The sequence below is a fragment of the Panthera tigris genome, chromosome A3, assembly GCF_018350195.1.
Source record: "Panthera tigris isolate Pti1 chromosome A3, P.tigris_Pti1_mat1.1, whole genome shotgun sequence".
Lineage (NCBI taxonomy): Eukaryota > Metazoa > Chordata > Mammalia > Carnivora > Felidae > Panthera > Panthera tigris.
In genome coordinates this window covers 136,974,194-136,995,645 of record NC_056662.1, presented here as the reverse complement: position 1 = coordinate 136,995,645, position 21,452 = coordinate 136,974,194, and the positions used below count along the sequence as shown (strand labels likewise).

Below are 21,452 nucleotides of genomic sequence, written 5' to 3'. Positions count from 1 at the left end.
TAATTATGAGATCCTCCCTTTACGGTTCCATGACGAGGTCTTTTCTCGGTGCCAGACTCCCTTGAGTCTTTCTGGTTTGAAGTTTTGCATGGAAAAGGCTGGGAGGATGTTCACTGAGGGTAGCTGGAGAGGCTCGATGGGGCGCAAAGACCAAGGACTTCGGAGGCCAACAACAATGACAACCGCCCAAAGCTCTTCACTCATTTCTGGCGTTTTGCTCAGCGCCTCGCGACGCGTCATCTCCTCTGGCGCTGTCCCTCCCGGAAGCGGATCCGCATTCACACACGAGGATATGGGCACAGCGACCTCTTCACGGTGGTGTGAGGAGAAGGTGGTGGAACCAGGGCTGGGATCGCGGACGACGCGGACGCAGGCTCCCAAGTGCCACGCCGGTATAGGTTCCAATTCCCAATGGGCTAAAATCTACCACAAGGTATTTTTGATGGCCTGTCATGGCCAGCACACTTAGTGACAGTGTGTCCTTGTGGAGATTACATAGTGGCTTTGGTTGGTCACCATGTGGGTATTTTGCCCGGTTGTTTTGAGGACCGGGCACAAATGTACTGTGACGCAGAGCAGGCGTTCAGTAACCCACGGCTGCCACTCGGGGAAACACACCTGTGGTTACCTCGGGCGTCTTCCGGCATTGCTGCGGATTTGGTTCAATTACCTCGGACTGTTGGTTACGGAGCCCGAAGGCCCACTGAGCCCCTCAGCCTCTCGGCAGGTGAGTGAGACACCACGTCGGAAGCTGTCGTCCCCGTCGGGCAGTGACAGAAAGCCACGTGTGCTTTCGTAGGAGACCACGTGAAATGCAGGAAAAAAAAAAATCCAGAATCATGTATTTAATTGCTGGGGTTATTTAATTAGGCTGGTGATAGCAGGGTTAATGACTCATTAACACGTAAAAAAAAAGCTATTAGCTCGCTGTTTCCATAATTTTATGCCATCAGCCAGAAAGCTGTTTCTTAGGGTAGTTGTACCTTAATAGAATTTTGCAGGGAATAATTTCTGTTGTTCTGTTATAAACCAGGTCAGTAAATTCGTGGTATTGCTGATACGGCTTTGGTTTTTTGGCTAACGGTATGCAGGTGTGTATAATTTCCTACATAGAAAGTAATTTTGTATATAACGTGACAAGAGGGTGACAGTGGACGGACGTGTGCATTACCACAATCTCCAGTGACCTCACTTTTTCCAGGACTCCTCCTGGAGTATCAGAGCTGTTTATCACCTGCCACCGAAGCATTTATCATTTATTCATCCGTCATTCACTCATCCATATTCACGGCATACTTCTCAAACTCCCGCGGTGGGCAGCTCATTGTTCAGGCAGTGGGGTCCTTGGTGGAACATGACGACCGAGGTCCCTGCTCTCAGGAGGCTTTGATTCTATGAGGAGGAACCAATAATAAGTAAATAAATAAACACAAAACTATTAGACGGTGTTACATGCTACGATGGCCATATTGGTCCGGGAGGGTCGCTGAGGAACTGCTTCTGAGTTGACTTCTTAATGCAAGAAAGGGCAAGCTGTGCTAAGACCCGGGAAAACATTCCAGGCCCCAGGTCTAGTGCAGGAACAAGCTTGATGTTTGGAAGAAGGCAAACGCGGGCTGTGGCGTGGGGAGGAAGGGAGGGGTGGGGTTGTCGTGTGTCTGCCGCTGTTTCCTCCACTGGGGTTCTAAGCCAGGGGGCAGCCCATCGCGACGGGTGATTACCAGGACCGCGGCTCCTTGTGGGGAAGGGACTGTGGGGGGCGGGGGGCGAGCTGCGGAGACATGGGGCCGCGGGGCCAGTGTGGCAGCGGTGGGGGCGGCAAGAAGTGAACGCGTCCAGGGATACGGTTTTGAGGCAGAATTGAGAGATGCGGGGTGTAAGGGAGGAGACGACACAGTGGTGTCCCCAGATTTTGTGGTTAAACACATGGGTCTGTGCTGGCACCGGTTCCTGAGACCGGGAAGTCTGGGGACGGTCAGTGGGCTGTGGGAACAATCGGCGATTCTATCCGGGCCGTGATGAGACTGAGATGCCAGATGGTCTGTGGTCTGTCCCTCTCCATTCTCTCCCCACCTCCGTCTCTCTGCGTCTCTGCTTCTCTGTGTTTGTTGGGAGACTCATGTTTATTGGATTGAACATTTATCCCTGTGTGGCAGGTACGGCATTGTGCCTTTTATAAAACGTTCTCTCCCCCAAACCCTGCGAGGTGTATGGTCCCCGCTGCAGGCGTTCATAGGTGGCAGCTCAGAGGTGAGATAGTCCCGGCAAAGTCACGGACAGTGAGCGCTGGGAGGCGAGCCCTGGTCTGTCCGAGTCCAAAGCCACCGGGCTGCCTCCCGGCTTCGCTCTGCTGTCCCGGTGCCTCTCGGCCAGTTGTCCCCTGCGTGTAATGGTGCCTCAGGCCTTCAGCAGGACGCCGAAGGGGCTCTCCACCGCTCAGTCCCAGTCCTCCTGACCCTTCTCCACCTGCCCCACGTGGACGCTGCCTCCTCGTCTCCTTCAGAGGACCCGGAACAGCACATTTTCCTCTCCTCGTCTAAAAAGTAGTGCTGGGGAGACCGTGAGATGCCCAAACCTTGTCACCCGTGTTAAGGGTACGTGCAGCTCACTCTTACACCCCAGGGTGAACCCCGGGGAGGCGGGTCGGTGTTATTCTTGGCGAAGGAACTTTAGAGATACTTTCACTCAGTGGGGTGATTCAGTAGAGCTGCACTAACCTCACAGGTTGGGCAGTCTCTGTGTGTAAATGAGCTGGGCACCACGGCAGGGGCAGCGAGTGGAGGGGGACCGGACATCCAGACAGGTCAGGCCGGGAGGCCCCACCGGGGGCCCTGGGGGACACCCTCTACCGCTGTGCCCGCTGTGCTGGAGCAGGTGTGACGAGAGTCTAGGTAGGCCCTGAATGCCGAGTCTCACTCAGCGGCGGAGCCTCTAGAGGTGGGAGGGGCTGGTGTCTCAGGGGCGGAGCCTGTAGAGGTGGGAGGGGCTGGTGTCTCAGGGGCGGGGTCTGTAGAGGTGGGAGGGGCTGGTGTCTCAGGGGCGGAGCCTCTAGAGGTGGGAGGGGTTGGTGTCTCAGGGGCGGAGCCTCTAGAGGTGGGAGGGGCTGGTGTCTCAGGGGCGGAGCGTCTAGATGTAGGAGGGGCTGGTGTCTCAGGGGTGGAGCCTCTAGAGGTGGGAGGGGCTGGTGTCTCGGGGCGGAGCTTCTAGAGGTAGGAGGGGCTGGTGTCTCGGGGGCGGAGCCTTTACAGGTGGGGAGGTGCTGGTGTCTCAGGGGCGGAGCCTCTAAACGTGGGAGGGGCTGGTGTCTCAGGGGCGGAGCGTCTAGATGTAGGAGGGGCTGGTGTCTCAGGGACGGAGCCTCTAGAGGCGGGAGGGGCTGGTGTCTCAGGGGCAGAGCCTCTAGAGGTGGGAGGGGCTGGTGTCTCAGGGGTGGAGCCTCTACAGATGGGAGGGGCTGGTGTCTCGGGGCGGAGCCTCTAGAGGTGGGAGGGGCTGGTGTCTCAGGGGCGGAGACTCTAGAGGTGGGAGGGGCTGGTGTCTCAGGGGCGGAGCCTCTAGAGGTGGGAGGGGCTGGTGTCTCAGGGCGGAGCCTCTAGAGGTAGGAGGGGCTGATGTCTCAGGGACAGAGCCTCTACAGGTGGGAGGGGCTGGTGTCTCAGGGGCGGAACCTGTAGAGGTGGGAGGGGCTGGTGTCTCAGGGGCGGAGCCTCTAGAAGTGGGAGGGGCTGGTGTCTCAGGGGCGGAGCCTCTAGAGGTGGGACAGACAAGGAACGTAGCGGGGGAGCGACTTTCAGAGGAAGTCACCGTGATGGAGGGGCCTCGAGACTGTGTGGGGCCGTGGCCTTGATCTCGCCCCACCCAGGCTGTCAATGACGACAGTAGGACCCCCAGCAGAGGGATTTTGCCTGCCCGTGGCAGGGCCCAGACATCCTTCTCCTCCCCGCTGTGGGGGCCCCAGGGGGTGTGAGGTTGAAGCTGACCAGGCCCCGGGGAGGGGGGGGCTCAGCCCCCAGGTTGGAGTCACAGGAAAGAGAAAGGTCCGGGGAGCGGGGGGGGGGGTGTTGTCCCCTGCCACGGGACGTCCTAGCTGGAACCCCACGGGCTGACTTAGGGGCCACACGCCCGTTCTTGGGGCCGCAGTCTGGCCCAGCCGGGCGCCTGGGGAGCACATCACGGGAGCTTGCTGGTCGAGCTGCTGGCCTGTCCTCAGCACAACGGCCCGGTCTGTGTCTCTGGACTTCTGTGACCTCCCGGCCGCCGCGCTCCGCGCTCTCGCACCCGACCTTCCGGCCTCGGAACTCACAGCCCTCTCGCCCCGTCCCCATGAGGTCACCTGCCCTGCGTCTGGGAGTCCCGGCCCCTCCCAGCAGGGAGTCTGCTCCCCCGGGGTCCTTCCTGGGTCCTCCCCTGTGCTCCCTTAGCAAGGCCTCCCTCCCCCCTGCACTGCTGTTTTGGGGGCGGTGCTGGGCAAACCGTATTTAGCAAGTGGTTGTCTGAACCGAGTCCCGAGGCTTGCCTTTTCTTTTTGCAGATCAAACCGGTGGTACATTGTGACCTGCACGTGCCTTCCAGGTGGCAAACTTTCCAGCCAACGTCCCGGCACGTCAAGTGAGTAAGGCCTCGCGGGCGAGAGATCACTGCTTGCTGTGGCTCCTTAGAGATAAAGTTCCAGTTAGACTCACCGTCACCCCCTCTCCCCTCCTCTCCTCCCTCCTCCCTCCCTCCCCCTCCTCCCCCTCCTCTCTTTTCTCCTCCTCCTCCTCCCCTCTTCCCCTTCTCCCCTCCCCGCCTCTTCCTCTCTCCTTCCCTCTCCCCTCCTCCTCCCTTCCTCCCTCCCTCCCTTCCTCCTGTGCTCCTCTCCTCCCTTCTCCTTCTCTCTCTCCCACAGGGACACCTGTGTGATTCAGCCTTTCAGGTGCCGTGTATCCTTTCTTCTCTTTGAACCTTGATTTTGGAAATCAATCCAGTTGCCCCGCTGTTGAACAGTTTACTTGGGGCTGGAAGGGCGAGGGCCTCACACACAGAATTTAGTCTTAGGCTTTTCACTTTTTAAAAAACATCTAGCAGTTGTAGCTGCTGGACGTGGAAAGGACACTTACAAGTTATTTTCCCACCACGAGCAAAGACCTGTAGGGTTACCACACTTCCCGCTCAAGCGTTGGTGCAGGACTGGAGTGTGGCCCTGGGAGCCACAGCCGGTGCTATAGCTGTAGAGGTGCCCAGGGCAGTACGTCCGGGCTGATGGAGACAGCTTTGTGGGCCAGTCTGCCTTACGTTCTGGGGCTGTAGAAAGAACACGCTGGATTCAAACCATCGTGGGTTCAAATCCGGCTTTTCATCTCATCGTCTTTGTGGAGGTCACATACCTCATCTTTCTGAACTGGCTTCCTGACATTACCCCCCCCCCCCAGGGGTGGTGAGGGCCCCCCCGTGACACCTCCAGGGGTGGTGAGAGTCCCCCGGTGACACCTCCAGGACACCCGTCCAAGGCTGGTCACGGAGCAGAGACTCTCCAAATCCTTCTTATATTGGGAGGTTTTAATACTTTACAGGTTGAAATCTCTGACGTGAGCGAGGTCGCGCCCTCCTCTCAGCACGTTCTGCTCCCGGTGGACAGAATGTCAGTGGGCTTCCGCAGAGGCGTGGGCTCACCGTGTCTGAGGGTCACTAGCGGGCGTCCCCCGCACTCCTGACCAGGTGCCCTTCACGCTCGTGCCCCCCAGCGAAGGGCTAGGGCCCCTCGGCGCAAACCCCCTGTTAGACTCGTCGGAGCCCAGCCTGGGAAGCAGAAGGACGCAGGAAACACACCCTGTTTATTGGCCAAACGTGGCCCCTCCCCGTCCCCTCAGAACCTCCACGACCACGTCTGTAAAATACGTCCCCTTACGTGTCTGCAAGGCACAGCCTTCAGTGGTGGGGTCTTTCCCTGCACCTTCTACAAATCTGAGAGCTGCTTGGACGTGACGGCAGGCACAGCATTTCCAAATTTTGTGAAGGGCAGCTCTTTCTGAAGAATGTATACAAATCTCACGGTCCTTCCAGGCAAAGAACCTACGTGTTTGTTTGTTTGTTTGTTTGTTTGTTTTGCATGAGCCAAGACATCAGTGATTCTCACTTATTTTGACGGACAAGTTTTGTCTGTTACAGACCATTACCCCCGGCAGCTTGTGCCTCGTCCTTCACATTGGTGTGCTAGAAATTCCACTAGATGGACCCAAATATCCATTCAAACGCAGCGTCTTTTCTACAAAGACCTGATCATGTTTGCTTGGAGACCTTGTAACTGCAAAAACAGGCAAACAAAACAGTTGCGATGGGTTCCGGAGGCTTCGATGTTGAAGGGAGAAAGTGGTTTCTCCCTTCCTCACAGATGGGGGGGGGGCCGGGGTGCTGGGGGGTCACGGCTGAGTTTGGACCCGGAGCCCGGCGCTCCCCTGCCTGCCTGGGTCTCCGCAGAATGGAGCTGGTGAGGCCACGTGGGTTTGAAGTGTGGAGGCTGAGGCGCGGATTTATGTCCTGCTTCTGCCGCTAAGCAAGCTGTGACGTGACAGGTGTTGTGACGGCGGATCATCGTCACCTGAGATCCGCTCCTAGATCTATGTGCTATTTCCTGTTTAAACAAAATTGAAAATATTTCCTATTTTAAAAACTCGAGGGGCGCCTGGGGGGCTCAGTCGGTTAAGCGTCTGATTCTTGATCTCAGCTCAGGTCATGATCTTGTGCTTTGTGAGTTCGAGCCCCGCATCGGGCTCCACACTGTCAGTGCAGGCCCTGCTTGGGATTCTCTCTCTCCCTCTCTCTTTGCCCTGCCCCCACTTGCTCTCTCTCTCTCTCAAAAAAAAAAAAAAATCTTAAAGAATTTAAAATATGTCCTACTTGAAATATTTAAAATATTTCCTATTAGGGACTCCTGGGTGGCTCCGTCGGTTAAGCGTCCGACTTTGGCTTAGGTCATGATCTCGCGGTTCGTGGGTTCGAGCCCCGTGTTGGCTCTGTGCTGACAGCTTGGGGCCTGGAACTTGTTTTGGATTCTGTGTCTCCCTCTCTCCCTGCCCCTCCCCCACTCACACTCTGTCCCTCTCTCTCTCTTTCTCAAACATAAGTAAACATCAAAAAAATTAAAAATATTTCCTATTACACACCAATGAGCACATTATAAGGTGTGTCGAGTAGTAGGTTTATGCCTTTAACTTCTTCTCTTATTTCAAAGTTTTTTAAAAAATGTAACTATCTTTTTGTGGCCCGAAAAATCTGTGCCCGTGGCCTTATATAGCTCTAAAAGTTCTATGTTCAAAGTGAGTGCCCCGCCCTGGCCTTGTATCCTTGTAAGACAGGCTGGGAGATCCAGGCTTTGGCAAGCATATGTATCCTACAAATACCTCCGTGTATCCTCCTTTTTCTCCCCACATGATGCATCTTGGAGGTGGTTCCATAGGAGCCCATGTGGATAAGCTGTGCTTTAAAACAATGGCTACACAGCATTCCAAATTTCAGATGTTCCCTCATCTAACCACACCTGGCTTTTGCCCAGTGCTCAGGGGCTCCTGCCTGTCCATCACCTCTCCATCGCGGACTGTCCCCGGAAACTGTTCTTGGGCACTTAGGTGGGGTCAGTCATCTGTCGGGTGGCGGATGGACCGTCTGATCCGTGAAACCGGGCAAAGCAAGGGGTCTAGTTCATTCTTCAGTTTGGGAGATGTGTTCCATCCCGCATGCCCTCTGAACTTGTAATTTCCTAATCTTTAAGTTGGAAATAACACTTACTTCCTTTCCTTGTCTTTAAAAATTACATTCTTATTATAAATAAACGTGGGAACTTACAAGAGTGTGAAGAATAAAATAAACATCCCTTATCTCACTCCTCAGACAACCGCCACTGGCCTGAAGAACGCTTACCCTCAGTGTTCTCTTTGTGCCTTCTGTCGTGTTTTTTACAGCATCCGTTATAGTTGACCATTTCCCCCCGTAAATGCAAATCCTGCATAAACAATTTTAAACTGCTGCACAATTTATTATCGTATGGCCGTGCGACGATTTACGTAACATTCCTGGGTACCTGGACATGCAGGTTGGTTTTATATTTTCGATTCCATACATAATCCTATGGGAAACATCTTTGCATGTAAATCTGTTTCGTTTCCATGGGCTGGATTTCACAAAGTGGGAAGAATGGGTCAATAGTTATTGATCACAGACGTCTCATCAGTCTGTGCTACTGACTCGCCCCCGAGGAAGACTGTGCACGCTTCTAGCTGCAGCCACAGTGTATGTGTGTGTGTCTTAGGTCTGCAAGAGATGCCAAAATTTGGGGGGGAGGCGGACACAATTCAGTTCATAAGAGTTCCTATTTCCCCGCACTCAGGTAAAGAGTGTACGTTAAATATTTTTAAAGATTTAAGCAAAAGCACGACATGACCCTGTTTAAACATTTATTTCCTGTATTATTATTAGCGACCCATGTTTGGAAAGAATTCTTTTGGCATAAGGAAAACCAATAGATGGAAACATTGTAGCAAATCTATTGTGGGCGTAATATCACATAAATGCATTGTAATATAACTTGCGCGGAACATTCTTTTCTAGTGTTATTTTGGGGCAATATTTTAAATATGGGAGAAGGGGGTTTCTGCATTGATTGGAAGCCCCTTGGTACAGCGCATTAGCAAAGAAAGTGGATTCTCTGTATTTTTTGCACAGATTAAAGTTTATATTTGATCTGAAAAGGCGATGCGTTCATCCAGTTTTAAATTATTTGCATTACAGAAAAACGGTAACAATGAAGCAACAGCAACCACAAATAATTATGTAAAAAACTGAAAACTAGAATTGTAACATTGAGCACCTTCGTGTTAAACACTATTCATCACTTTTAGACTTAAAGAAACAAGGCTCATAGTTTACATGATTTTCGTATGAGTTACAACAGCATGTAACTGTTGCCAAGTGGCTTGGAAGGGGGGGGGGCGGCCTGGCCTCATTAGCAGGAGAACTTTGCATCGAGTACCCCCCCCCCCTCCCCGGACACGTATGGAAAATAAAATAAACCCGCTGGGATTCCAGCAAAGCTGCCTCCAGACTGCACGGGTGAAACCAATTGTTTCTCTTATCTTTTTGGAGGATCGCACATTATTTCCTCGGGGACACTGTCTTGGCCCGTGGAAAGAGAAAGTGACTACACTTTTAATGGCAAAACCCGCCTTTTGTTTGCCAAACGGGCACCATTTTCTTCGCTTTACCCGCCATGGTGGAGGCATATTATTTAAAAAGCGGAGTTCCGTCCTGTTCATCTGGGTGTATTTTATTCCATGAAGAGAAGTTTCTGGGCGTCGTTGCAGCGTCACCGGACTTCCAGCATCGGGCGCTTGGTGACGGTCCCTCTGCGGATGCAGGCGGTGTGTGTGAGGGCTGCCTGGCGCATTGCGTGCTGCTTATGGCTCTGTCGTTCTAGATCTTTCTTTGAATTTCCAATGTTTCCCCCTCAAGTGTAAGGTACTAATGAATGCTTTTTTTTTTTTATTCTTACAGTGTTTTCACAAATGGAAGACTATTTATCCCACCCGTAAAAATTATCATACCCAAATTCAGTCTGACGGAATGGAATAGTGTGCTGGCCATGATTGGGGAAAAAGTCTTCCCTCTAGGAGGCGTTCAAAAGTAAGGCTCTGTCACCTGGGGGAGACCCAGTCACAGTGTGGGGATGTCCTGCCGGGACCAGCAAGGGCTACAATGCTCTCTCATTAACTCTGATTTTAATTCTTTGGGGGCAGACATTATTTCTTGTCCCTTTACATACTTATTTTTGGCCAGTTTCTTTCATTTTTCATGGAACAAAGTTTATTGAACATCTACGATGTGCTAGGTGTGGTGAATGGGGTGAATGAGGCCATGGGGATGGATAGAGGTGGGATGGACAGTGGTGGGTGGACAGAGTGGGGACAGAGGTGAAGTGACCATGGGGGTAAACAGAAGTGGGATGGACAGAGGTGGTGTGGACAGAGGTGAGAGGGACAGAGGTGGCGTGGACAGTGGTGGGTGGACAGAGCAGGGACGACAGAGGTACGGTGGCCATGGGGCCAGGGAGAGGCAGGGTGGCCGTGGCTGTTATGGGGGTGAATCCGGGGACAGTTTGGTGCACTTAGACCAAGGGCCTGGTATGGATCAGAGGGTCAGAGTGGACCAGGAGAGAGCAGGGGAGCAGCAAGGCTAGCAGGTTGCAGAGGGAAAGGTTAAAGCCTCAGTGTTGGGAACGCCGCTGGGATAAGGAGGCCCCACTGTGGGAAGGAGCTGACAAAGCGCAGGGAAGACACAAGCCTTCGAAACTGAAAAGTAAGGGGTGCGGAGTGGTCCTGAGTGTTGGAAGGACCACTTTATGGACAGCGATGGTCTCCAGGTGGCCTTGGGTCAGAAGAGCCAAAACATTTACTCCTAATTCACTTTCCGTCAATGGTCTCTCTCGGGGGCACATTGCAATGTAAGCGACTGATTTACCATCAAGAGCTGTGACGCCAGCGATGAACACTGAGGGTCTGTTGGGAGCAGGACCTAAACTGTTGTTGGGAGCGTCAACCTAGGGAGGGTGGTGAGTCACAGGTGACCCTGCACGTGCCGGGGGAGTTAGCTGTCACCTACAGACCAGATGATTCCAGAATGCGGTTATAAATACCAGCGTTTTATTCTGAAAGAAAGAGAGACAGCTGCGTGGAGGAGACACTTGTGCGTGCTTCCGGAAGGAGTCAGGGTCAGCAATCCCGCGTGTCACACGGGATGTGGCAGAGGCGAGGCAAGGAAACACGATATTTGGAGGGAAAAGAGCATGTTAGATTAATAAGCCTACTTAGTCTTTCTCCCCTTAGCTCTCTCCGGGTGAGGACGTCCGTGGGGATGAACACACAGGCACTGGTCTCGTCCCTGGGGGGCTCCCCTCGCTTGAGGGCTGGCCTGCAGCTCCTGGTGCATCTGGGACATCTGAGCGGGGCTTCCTCAGGGCCCGGCTTTCCTGCAGCCCCACCGCTGGGGACAGCTCCTTTCCTGCACCGCCCCTCCCCCCAGCCGGCCGGGTTCCCGCCGTGGTCCCAGAGTCACATCTGGACTCTATCTCCTCTGGTGTCAGTTCTGAACTGATTGCTCTATCTCCCCCCTCCCCGACAAGAACGTAAGCCTGTTTTCCTGCTCCTCAGTCTCCCCCTCAACAACCCCGGCCCCAGTGCTGAATTCTGGGTTATCGTGAACATGTTCTCTCTGATCGAACTTCATTTAATGACAACAGGGATCGTGCCAAGGCGCGTGGTCGCCCTGCTTCACAGATCCCTCCCAGCGTCTCTGCAGTCGCTCTTTCCTTTTTATTTAACCCCTTCCTGTAGAAACGTTCTTACTGTGAGTCCCTGTGGCCCATCTTCCAAGGCCTTGTCAAGGTGACGGTACTTTAATCGGGCCTCCCGTTTAACTGAGGGTTTGGCTCGCTTCGAACTTGTTTCTTCTCAGATTTTGAGAAGATGTCACTTCGTTGTCTTGGGCCTTTGCGACTGCTGTTGAAAAATCCGGTGGTGCGTGTGTGGTGTGTCAGTGGGCTCTTGCGTGGGGGGAGCCCTTCGGATGCCGGCCTTCGTCCTTAGCAGTCCCCCTGACGTGCCTACGTGGGAGTTTTTCTGTGACCTCTCTGTCTTTGATGTCTGTTGACTTTCAGTTTGAGGTCCTCCCTCTCTCTCTACTTCTGTGAAGTTCGTCTTTGTTATTTCTGTACATTTTTCTTCCTTTCCACTTTATCTTTCGAGATTCTTACTTTCTGGATGTTGGCATTCCTACTCATCCATACGTCTCAGCTTTTCTCTCAGACATGTTCTCTTTCTCCCCCTGCTTCCCTCTGGGAGACGCCCTCGATTCGGAGTCCCCACAGCGGCTTGGACCTCGTCCGCCCCCCGCCTGCTCCGCGTCTCCCCGTCCTCCGGGATGTGCTCTTTGTATCCGCTTTTCTAGTTGTTTCTTTGCCACACTTCCTTGTTGTTTCGTATTGGTAGCATCTGCCCTTATTTCGTCTATAATGTTTTTCATGTTTATGTCAAATTCCCGGTCCATCTGATCCAACGCTTCCGCTCCTGGTGGAATCCACCAGACACCGTGGGCGGGTCGGAACAGGGTCTGCGGGCAGGGGCCCGGGCACTGCCACGGCTCAGTCTGCCCGCCTCCCTTCGCCTCCTGCCCACTCAGTGCTTCCCTGACTTACTCCTGGGGACGTCACCAGCTGTGCGGTCCTCCAGTGAGCCCAGGCACTGGCTGTCCCAGGGCAAAATGGCAGGAGAAGAACAGAATTCCAGGCATTGCTTTTCACGTGGAAACCTTGTGCTCCTGGTCGAGGCCACCTGCTGCCCACACAGCTCCCCGTGGCTGCTCATGGTTGTCTCCTGCCCGGAAGGTCCTGTTCCCCTGGGGCTGGTCTAGGGCTGCAGCTCCCCTGGCCCCCAGAGCAGCATGGGCATTGGCCGGCACTGTTAGGAATGCGTGTCCCGGCCTCATCCTAGACTCAGGAGTCAGAGGCTCTGGGCGTGGGGCCTGGCTGTCTACACGGTGGCAAGCCATCCAGGTGGTTCTGATGCTAAGGTCTGGGGGAGATGGGTGGAGGGCAAGCGTGGTTCTGTGGTTTCCACCCGCTCGGCCTGCCCTTCTCCCCTTCCCACTCTGGCGCTCGCGGCTCTGGTTCACGATCGCCTCGCACGCCTGCTGTGGCAACCTGAGCCTCCTCTTACGGGACAGGCTCCTTTCCTCCGTCCGCATCCCCAACGGCCAGCTGACCATCGCTCACACTCAGCTCCCGTCCGCTCGTCCACAGCGACGTCCACTCGCTGCGGCAAAGTCCATGATAAATTCCTCGCCCCAGAGTTCCAGGCTCCAGACTTTGATGCGCAAATTCTGTGTGTGCGTTTCACACTTCAGTGACCATCAACCCCCGTGTTCTGGCTTTTGGCCCCGGCCCCTCCTGCGACCCCAAATGCTTTACGCATCTGCACGTGAAGAAATCTTACCACATCCTCACCCCACTGGTGCCCCCACTTTTGTGAGGCCTACAGTTGATTCCAGGTGGGTCCTCCTCTTGGAAGGATGGATCTTTGCCCTTCTTTGGTCACATTTCTGTTCCTAGGTTTGTGCACAAGCCTTGGTTTTGGGGAAGCAGTGACTTCCTTACCCATATTTTTATCCCAGACTGTGCCTCCCTCATGGTCTAGTGTGTGATAGATGCTCAGCATTGAGTGAATTGAATAATTTCTTTTTTAAAAGATGTTTATTTATTTACTTTGAGAGAGGGAGGAAGAGAGAGATAGAGAGAGCGAGTGCATACACAAGCTGGGGAGGGGCAGAGAGAGAGAGAGGGAGAGAATCCCCAGCAGGTTCCGCACGGTCAGCACAGAACGTAATGTGGGCTCGATCCCACGAACTGTGAGATCATGACCTGAGCTGAAATCAGGAGTCGGACGCCTAACCGACTGAGCCACCCAGGCGCCCCTTAAATAATTTCTTAAGTGACTGAATTAGTGAATGAATACTTGCCAAAAGAAGACTATAGGATAAAAAGTAGACAAATATTAGTCTTTTGGTGCTCATAAAAAGGCGTATTATTGGCTAATAAATACTGGTTTGTTTTCCAAGAATTGTTACAACAAAATAAGCCAATTTGTATTAATTTTTGCTGTTATTAGTTAAAATTAATTGAACACCAACCAAGAGCTTACAATGTTCTCAAGGGCCCCTGAGCACTTGTACATAATTAAAAATACACTTTAATTAAAAAGGCTAAAAATGGAAGGCAAGCCTGACCCTGGAAGGGCAGCTCCCACAGGCTTTAATTAGCTTGTCTGGACTCCGCTTGCTTAGATTTCACCAGCTCGCCCGCCGGTAGCCCACGTCCCGGTCGTCCTGTCTGCAAACGCCCCCAGTCCCGAGATCGGTGCTCGAAAGTCTCTGGCCCATTTCTTCTTTCTTTATTCACAGATTATTTACCATGAATGGACATCTTCTGGACAACTCAAAGGATCTGCAAGATAACCACTTTTATGTGGCGGCAGGACCGGAGACCTTCAAATATTTCCCTTACTGGAAATCCTCTAAGGTGCCCAGCGAGGTCCAACGGTGAGCACACTTCACCCCTTTACCTCCTGAGTGGGTAAAATCTGCCTTTTCCCCCAGGATTGTCCCCGTGTAAGGCCGGTTCAGCCATTGGCTGTTTTCCTGTAGTGAAACTTGATATTGTCGTTTTATAAGTGGCACGGTTTTGGATTTTCAAAATTAGGCGTGGGGGGACGCCTGTGGTTTGATATATTCACAGGGACAGTAAGCCCTCGCGTTGAATGCGCTGTCTTTTCTCTGGGGACGCTGGGGGTCTTAGAGGGAGGAGTCTCAGTGTGCAAACCAGTCGTAGCCCTGGCCCCGAGGCACAGGCGTGAGAGCCCAGCGCTCCCTCTGGCACCCTGTTCGTTTGGTCAGTTTCTCCTGGTCTGAAATCGAGAGCCTGACATCTTTCACTGGTCTGTGAAATCACAGTAGTGACTTTTATGGTGGATCCCGCCCCGGGCTAGCAGGTGCACCAGGGTGTGTGCTTCTGGACGTGCGGGAACGTCTGCAGGGAAGGTGAAGGTGTTGGCGGGAGCTCCCGTCCCGTCCCCGGAGAGGAGAGGGCTGGCTGTCCCTTCTCGGTGCATTTTGCTCTCTCCGCCGTCGCCGTCTGGAACAGGCCAGCCAAGCTCCAGGAGTTAGTGGACAACGTTGTCCTGTAGGCTCGTGCCTGAGGGACGCCCAGCGGCTTCACCCTGGACCTGCTTGCCCAGAGGCCCGCACTGATGCTCACGGGGATGGGCGTGGAGTCCCTGTCTGCCTGCAGTTCTCACGGTTCGTGGACCTTGAAGTCACCTGATAAGGTGTGTGACTTACATCTTCAGGGTGCCGTAACCTTTGCCGCTTCCTTAGAGAGACTTCAGTGCTCTACCCACCTTGCTTCTCGGTTGTATGTGTGCTCGAGCCTCGGTATTCCCTGCTCCAAATGCCGTGGGACCGCCAACAGTCCAGAACACTTCCTGACTTTTCTGACGTTGTGTTGGCAGGGACGGGAACCTGGTTGTTAGTCTGGGGCTCTCAGCGGCTACAGCTCCTGGTGAGCTAGTGTGTGTTCATACGGGAGTGGGGGGGTCCAGGCTCAGTGGTGGGTCAGGAAGGACGTGACCTGAAACACTGGAGTTCAGAGGTATGTACTGATCCAGATCCTCAATTTTTTGTTCCAAATTAAAGCCCCGGCATTAGGGCTAAGGCTGAGTTCGTTGCCTTTGGGCCCTGGAAGAAGAGAGGGCGGGGCGTGGGATGACAGACAGGCCGCCTCACCGATATGCCCTTGAGCTGCAGGGGGACAGGCCAGCCACGGCCTTTGTCGCCTGTCCTGGAAGGCAGGGCTCTGGTGCCCGGGGGTCAGGTGCCCCCCTCCAGGGCGTATGGAGCCCTCCACCCGGGAGTCCGTCAGAGGCAGTGTTTAACTTGGGCGCCCGTGCCCGTTTCTGCACCCGGAAAGTTCCCGATTCCCAGGTCTGGCTGGGAGGAGCGGTTTCCAGCTGGTGGTGGGATTTTGTAGCCTCGTCCCGGGGTGTGTTTGAGCCACACGCAGCCGCAGCACAACTGTTTGAGGACCTGCCAGGGCCCTTCCCTGGGGCTGCTTCCTCAGCACGGTTCCTACGGTCATTGTCTCGGGGAAGGAGAAGGAGCTGTCAGAGCTCGTCTCGTGCTGGGACAGGCAGATGGGTTCACCCCCACCCGCCCCGTACGTTCCCCGCCCGGAGCCTGGGCCCCCGAGACACCACCAGGGACGGTGTCTGTGGCGACCTTGTGCCCGTGTGCGCTCCTGTGCCGTTAGGGTTTTGACTTGGAGGCAGAGAGTGGCCTCTTTCGTCCTGTCCACAGACGATGACCCCGCGGCAGGTGGGCAGGTTAGGGTCCTGCCCGCGTGCCTGGCAGCTCGGCCATGTCCCGAGTTTATTGACATGCTAATTCTTTGGTGACCGTCCTAACTGCGTGGTGGGTCGAAACACCTTAGGGGCTGTTGAAATGAGTCGAGTGGTTCTCTCTGTGTCCCCTGCTCCCCACCCGAGCCCCCGTCTCTCAACGGGTTTTGTCGTTCACGTGCTGAACCCTGAACTGCATCGGTCGGTCGCTTAAATATCTTTCTCCTCGCCAAAGAGGTTGGGGCTCGGGAGGAAAAGCATCTGCAGAGCTGCTAGGAGACTGAAGTCCATTCCCATACACGCCGTGGGCCAGGGAGGTGCCCGTCGGCCAGGGAGCCGGTGCCAGAAGTGTCCCTCCCGCGCGTACCAGCGGTGGAGGTCAGCGCCCCTGCACGGGGATCCGGAGCGGGGGGTGTGCCTCTGCACCACGGTGGCGGTTAGACAAGGGGTCTGTCACGCGGTGGAAGGAGGCTGGGCTGGGTTCTGGACGGGCTTGGGGTCTCTGTTCTTCTCCTGATCAGCAGCGCGGCTCTGACCAAACCCTCACGTCTCCGAGCCGTGTGTCCTCTCCAGCCCAGGGAGGACGTGACACATGTGCCACAGGTCACTGCGAGAAATTGTGTTTGTGGGAGTGACTGTCGTTTGTCAAAAACCTCAAACATGTGGGTGCCCAGGTGGCTCAGTGTGTTAAGCGACCAGCTGTTGGTTTTGGCTCGGGTCATGATCTCACGGTCCGTGGGTTCGAGCCCCACATTGGGGAGCCCACTTGGGAGCCTCTCTCCCTCTCTCGCTGCCCCTCCCCCACTTGCGTGCACGCTCTCTCTCAGAAAATAAAAAGAAAACCTCGAAAATGTTAGGTTTCCCCCCCGCGACTGTATGAAAGCTTTTGGACAGAGGTGCCCATAAGCACGCTGCCCGTGGGCTGGTTTACCACACTGGTGAGTGGAGATTTTCCAAGGTCTTCGGGAAGGAAACTGAGAAAACCTCGTTGGGGCCGTTTCTGCTCCTGAGACCGGGGAACAGCTGTGGACGTGAGCCCGGGCCGTCAGGACGCTGGACAGGCCTTCCCCGTGGCCTCATCTTCCGGAAGGCCACGGCTGTAGTCTACGTTCTCGGAAAGAGGCTTTTTGGCTGATCTTTACCAATTTCTAGCTGACTATCGTTTGTCTTTCAGAAAGTATGCGGACATCGAGAAATACTCAAGAGAAAAGAAAAAAGTAAGTACTTTTCACACAGTGAAGCGGAAGCTGTGGATGGCCGTGGTGTCCTTGACCTTGATAAGGACGCCTCCCTGGAGAGGCCCCGCGGTGGGGACCCAGACTCCTGGGCACAGTGTTGGGTGCTGGGCTTGCCCCCTGTGCGTGTGGGGAATGAGGCGTTGGAGCTGTGGGTGTAGAACCGGGAGGTACACGGAGATGTCTGTGACATACACACAGTGAATGTGAGGAGGAAGATGTGTGGTGTGGGACAGACAGGAGGGAGGGCGTCAAGCCTGGTGTGGCTGCCCTGAGCCTGAGGACAGCTGGGAGGGGGCGTCTCAGGGCTGGGGCACAGCTCACTGTGTGTGTGTGTGTGTGTGTGTGTGTGTGTGTTGCACATAAAGCACGAGAAGCGTGGCCAGCAGGTGTCAGGATAAGAGCCTGGATGGGCAGGTAGAAGCCAGGTCTTGGGGGCCATATGGGTCTTTGTCACCTGTGTATACAATGACCACATATCCCCACCGTCTTATAAAAACTGCATTTCAGTGGTTCTACTGACCTTAGGATTTGCTCAGTAAAGCTGTTGAGCATCTACTGTTTGCCTGTTCCTGGCTGCCCAGCCCTTGTGCTCAGGGACCCTCCGTACTGAGACTTCCCAGCCTTGAGACCCGTCTCCCCACGTATCGACCTCTGTTTTCCGGTATCTAGTGGCCGGCCCTTGGAGTGGCTTTTCTCCTGGTGCAGCTTGGATTTCATAACCACTATCTTACCCACGCTCTTGGAAATGCTTGGGCTTCCCGACCCCCACGAGCCCCCGTGGCATCTGCCTGGCGAGAGTCCAGCCATGGACGGGCCCAGAACCTTGCCCATCCTCACTTGCGCCGAAGGAGCTCGGTGTTGCTGGCGACGATAACACGACTGACCTGACTCTTCTCGCTGAGATCACTCCTTTCCCACCTGCCTTCACTGAAAAGCCTCACTGCTCACAAATGCTTTTCGAAAGGGGTTTGGTAAATTTTGTTAGGGTTTTTTGCATGTCTGTTCATAGAGGAGATGAGCCTGGAATACTTCTTTATCGTGTTGTTCTTGCCTGGCTTTTGGCATCAAGGTTTTCCTGAATCGACTGTTCTTGTTTCGGTAGCTTCCCGAGCTGAACGATCGTCTCATTTATTTTCTATTTTCTTTCTCTATGGGCTGAGTTTAGCATTAAGTGTTTGTTGAATGAACGAAAGAACGAGAATCATTCATTGAGAGCACGAAAACGATAGATGTGATTCTGCCCTAAGGGTGCATTTCATCTGGTTAGGATACATGACACATGGCCTTGTCTCATCATAGAAGGGGCGTGTAAATGAGTCACGTGCACAGGGTGATGGCTCGCGGGACAGGGAGTAGGCGACACGTGGAGATCGGCAAACCCAGTGCAGGTCCTCGAGGGGTCAGAGAAGGGGGCCGCTGTTTCGGGGGACAAAGAGCCCACGTGGGTGTGCACAGCATTCCAGCCTCACGGGGTTTTCCTCAGGTTGCCTTAAGCAGCTCGCGGGTGGTGTGGGCACTGGGTTTGAAGCTGATACTTGGCGTAAATGCTACAACCTCAGAATCCCCTACTTCCGTGGTTTTGGAAGCTTCTGAGCAGAGGCCTGAAGCAGTAGTTTGGGGGGTAGCCCTTACTCGTTTTAGTCATGCCCTCATCTCATTATGTTGTTGGGTCCTTAGAGGTAGGCATAGAATTTTCTCTTCCTTTTATTAAATATTTGTTCTATTTATGGGGCGCCTGGGTGGCTCAGTCGGTGAAGCGTCCGATTTCAGCTCAGGTCATGATCTCGTGGTTCGTGAGTTCGAGTCCCGCATCGGGCTCTGTGCTGACAGCTCGGAGCCTGGAGCCCGCTTCGGATTCTGTGTCTCCCTCTCTCTGCCCCTCCGCCGCTCACGCTCTTTCTCTGTCTCTCTCTCAAAAATAAATAAACGTTAAAAAAAAAGAAAGAAAGAAATGGCTCAGGAGAGCCCGACTCTGGATGTAAAATCTCAAGAAGATTCAAGCAATTTATGTCTGTTACATTGTCCTCTTGCTTTATGCACAGGTACGGGATGTGATAAACATCTCTGTCTGAAAGTTCTCCAAGGGATTTTCCAGTAAGCAGAAAACAGACCCCCGGGTTACAGGGGAGCAGTGTGACATAGTTTAGTTGGTAGCTTGCTTCGTTTCTTAGCAACACGTAAGATAACCACGTGCCTCATGGCATTTGGTCCCATGAAACGAGAAGAAAAATACCAGGCAGGGGCACTGGCATGTCTGGGTGGTTGTGGATGAGAGAGCGGGAGAGATCAGGGTGGCCCAGGGCTCAGTTAAGTTGAGCTGTGACTGTTTCAGTCCTCTGAAAATAACGAATGAATCTACTCTTTGTTTTTTTTTTAATGTTTATTTATTTACTTTGAGAGAAAGAGAGAGAGGTAGAGAGAGGGAGGGAGGGAGAGAGAGAATCCCAAGCAGACTCTGTCTGCACTGTCAGCACAGGCCCCGACGAGGGTCTTGAACCCACAAACCGTGAGATCATGACCTGAGCCAAAACCGAGTCGGACATGTACCCGACTGAGTCACTCAGGCACCACTGAACAGACATATTCTAATTTTGTTATAGCAGATTCAGTTTGACAGCAGCTGCATTTACTGTGATTTTGTATCCATTGCTTTCCAAAGAAGCGAGGCTAATTTAATAAATGTTTAAAGCTGCATTCCTATATTAAAATGAGTATTTGAATGTACAGGCCTCCGTAAGATATCAGTGGCTAATTAATAAGCATTGTATTTATATCACATCCACAACCAGACCATTCATGTTACCTACTTCTCTTTTGGGCACAGAACACAAAAAACGTTGTCTGTGAACAGAAACGGAGAGAAAAACATTGACAAGTTAAAGCCGTGTGTGTGTGTGTGTGTGTGTGTGTGTGTGAAACAGTCATAGAGACGCATACAACGGGACACACACACTTTAGTGACCGTCTAAACTGTAAAGTGCAGTGCGGAGTAAGGGCTTTGGAAATGCCATTTGCAGGCTAATAACATCAAGACCATAGCAGTATCACACAGCATCCACGGCTGCGTCTGTGCGTGCCTCTAGTGGCCAGAAGGTGCGACAGTCAGGTCCAAATGTTAGCAATCTTTCACTTTAATAATGCTTGGAGTCGGGGCTGGCTCACCGATGCGAAACCTCACCCGCCTGGAAACGGGACACTCCCTCAGCATTCAGCGCTGGCTTTGCCCCCCAGAGTGGCTTGACTCTGAACCTGACTCAATCAGGTGGTCCCTGTTCCCCAAGCAGACGAGCTAATTCAGCCACGGTACCTTGGGAGGCTCTTCCCTGTGCCTGAGCAAGACTGTGACAGCAGCAGGAAAGCATAGAGCGAAGGAGATGGGCTCCGCAGAAAAGTGACAGTTCCCAGAGCACTACAGAGAAGCAAGCACAGGATGCCTCCGGCGTGTTTTCTGGAAATGTCTGTAGTAGGAAAAAGAAACATGAAATTGAAAAAGCAGCACCTGTCGCCTCTGTAAGGTGCCCGCCCTGATTTCCACTCCGGACTCGGGGCAGGGAGGAGTGGGGAGCAGAGGGTGACGTCTGAAAGTCTCCCCACGGGGGTGGGAGCAGCGGGTTCCCTGGTTTCCTGCTCAACCCGTCCATTCCCAGAACTGCTGTAAATGCGCGTTGCTCTGACAGGCGACACGCAGAGTGTCCACTGCGGCCGGAGGCGCGTGTCAAGCTGACGGCAGCCCCGCCGGGTCCTGGGGGAGCTCTGGCCCGAGGGGCGCCAGAAGCTGCAGGCGCGTGGCCGTGGGGCCGTGTAGGCCGCCGGGTGGGGCGCGGACCAGGGGTCCTCTGCCTGGAACGTGGCCACGTCGGAGCAGGACCCGTAGGCGAGGCTGCAGGCCGCACCGGAGGGCGTGGCGGCTCTCGGGGAGCGTGGCAGGTTGGGGGCGCGTGGGGGGCCCCCCCCGTGGGCACGGGAAGGCAGGCTGGGCCGGCGGTGCAGGCCAGTGTGTGTGTGTGTGTGTGTGTGTGTGTGTGCGTGTGTGTGTGTGTGTAACGTGAGCCTGGTTGGGCCCTGCCCTGTCTTTGCTCCCTTCCTGTGCCCCTGCTTGTCCCGCATCCTCTACTCGGTTCATGAAACCAGCAGAGATGCAGAGCAGCTGTCGGGATCCCTTCACCGAGCACGGACTGTGTTTGCCGGGCACCGGGGATGAAGAAGGCTCGGCTGTGCTCTGGCGACCACGTGCAGCATTACA

At 54.1% G+C, this 21,452-nt stretch overlaps 1 protein-coding gene across 11 annotated transcripts in view; it reads left to right on the top strand.

Annotated features, from left to right (window-relative positions):
- DCDC2C (doublecortin domain containing 2C) overlaps positions 1-21,452 on the top strand; it is a 93,070-nt gene that overhangs the window by 15,016 nt on the left and 56,602 nt on the right. For 10 of the 11 annotated variants that reach the window (XR_006216060.1, XR_006216059.1, XR_006216058.1 and 7 more), the window contains exons 3-6: positions 4,532-4,608; positions 9,526-9,654; positions 13,981-14,118; positions 17,146-17,188. Coding sequence is in view for 6 of the 11 variants with exons in the window: in XM_042982572.1 (XP_042838506.1) it covers positions 4,532-4,608; positions 9,526-9,654; positions 13,981-14,118; positions 17,146-17,188 (387 nt within the window). In the remaining 5 variants the exon portion in view is untranslated. The remainder of the gene's footprint in view (positions 1-4,531; positions 4,609-9,525; positions 9,655-13,980; positions 14,119-17,145; positions 17,189-21,452) is intronic. The other variant, XR_006216062.1, reaches the window with a different exon arrangement.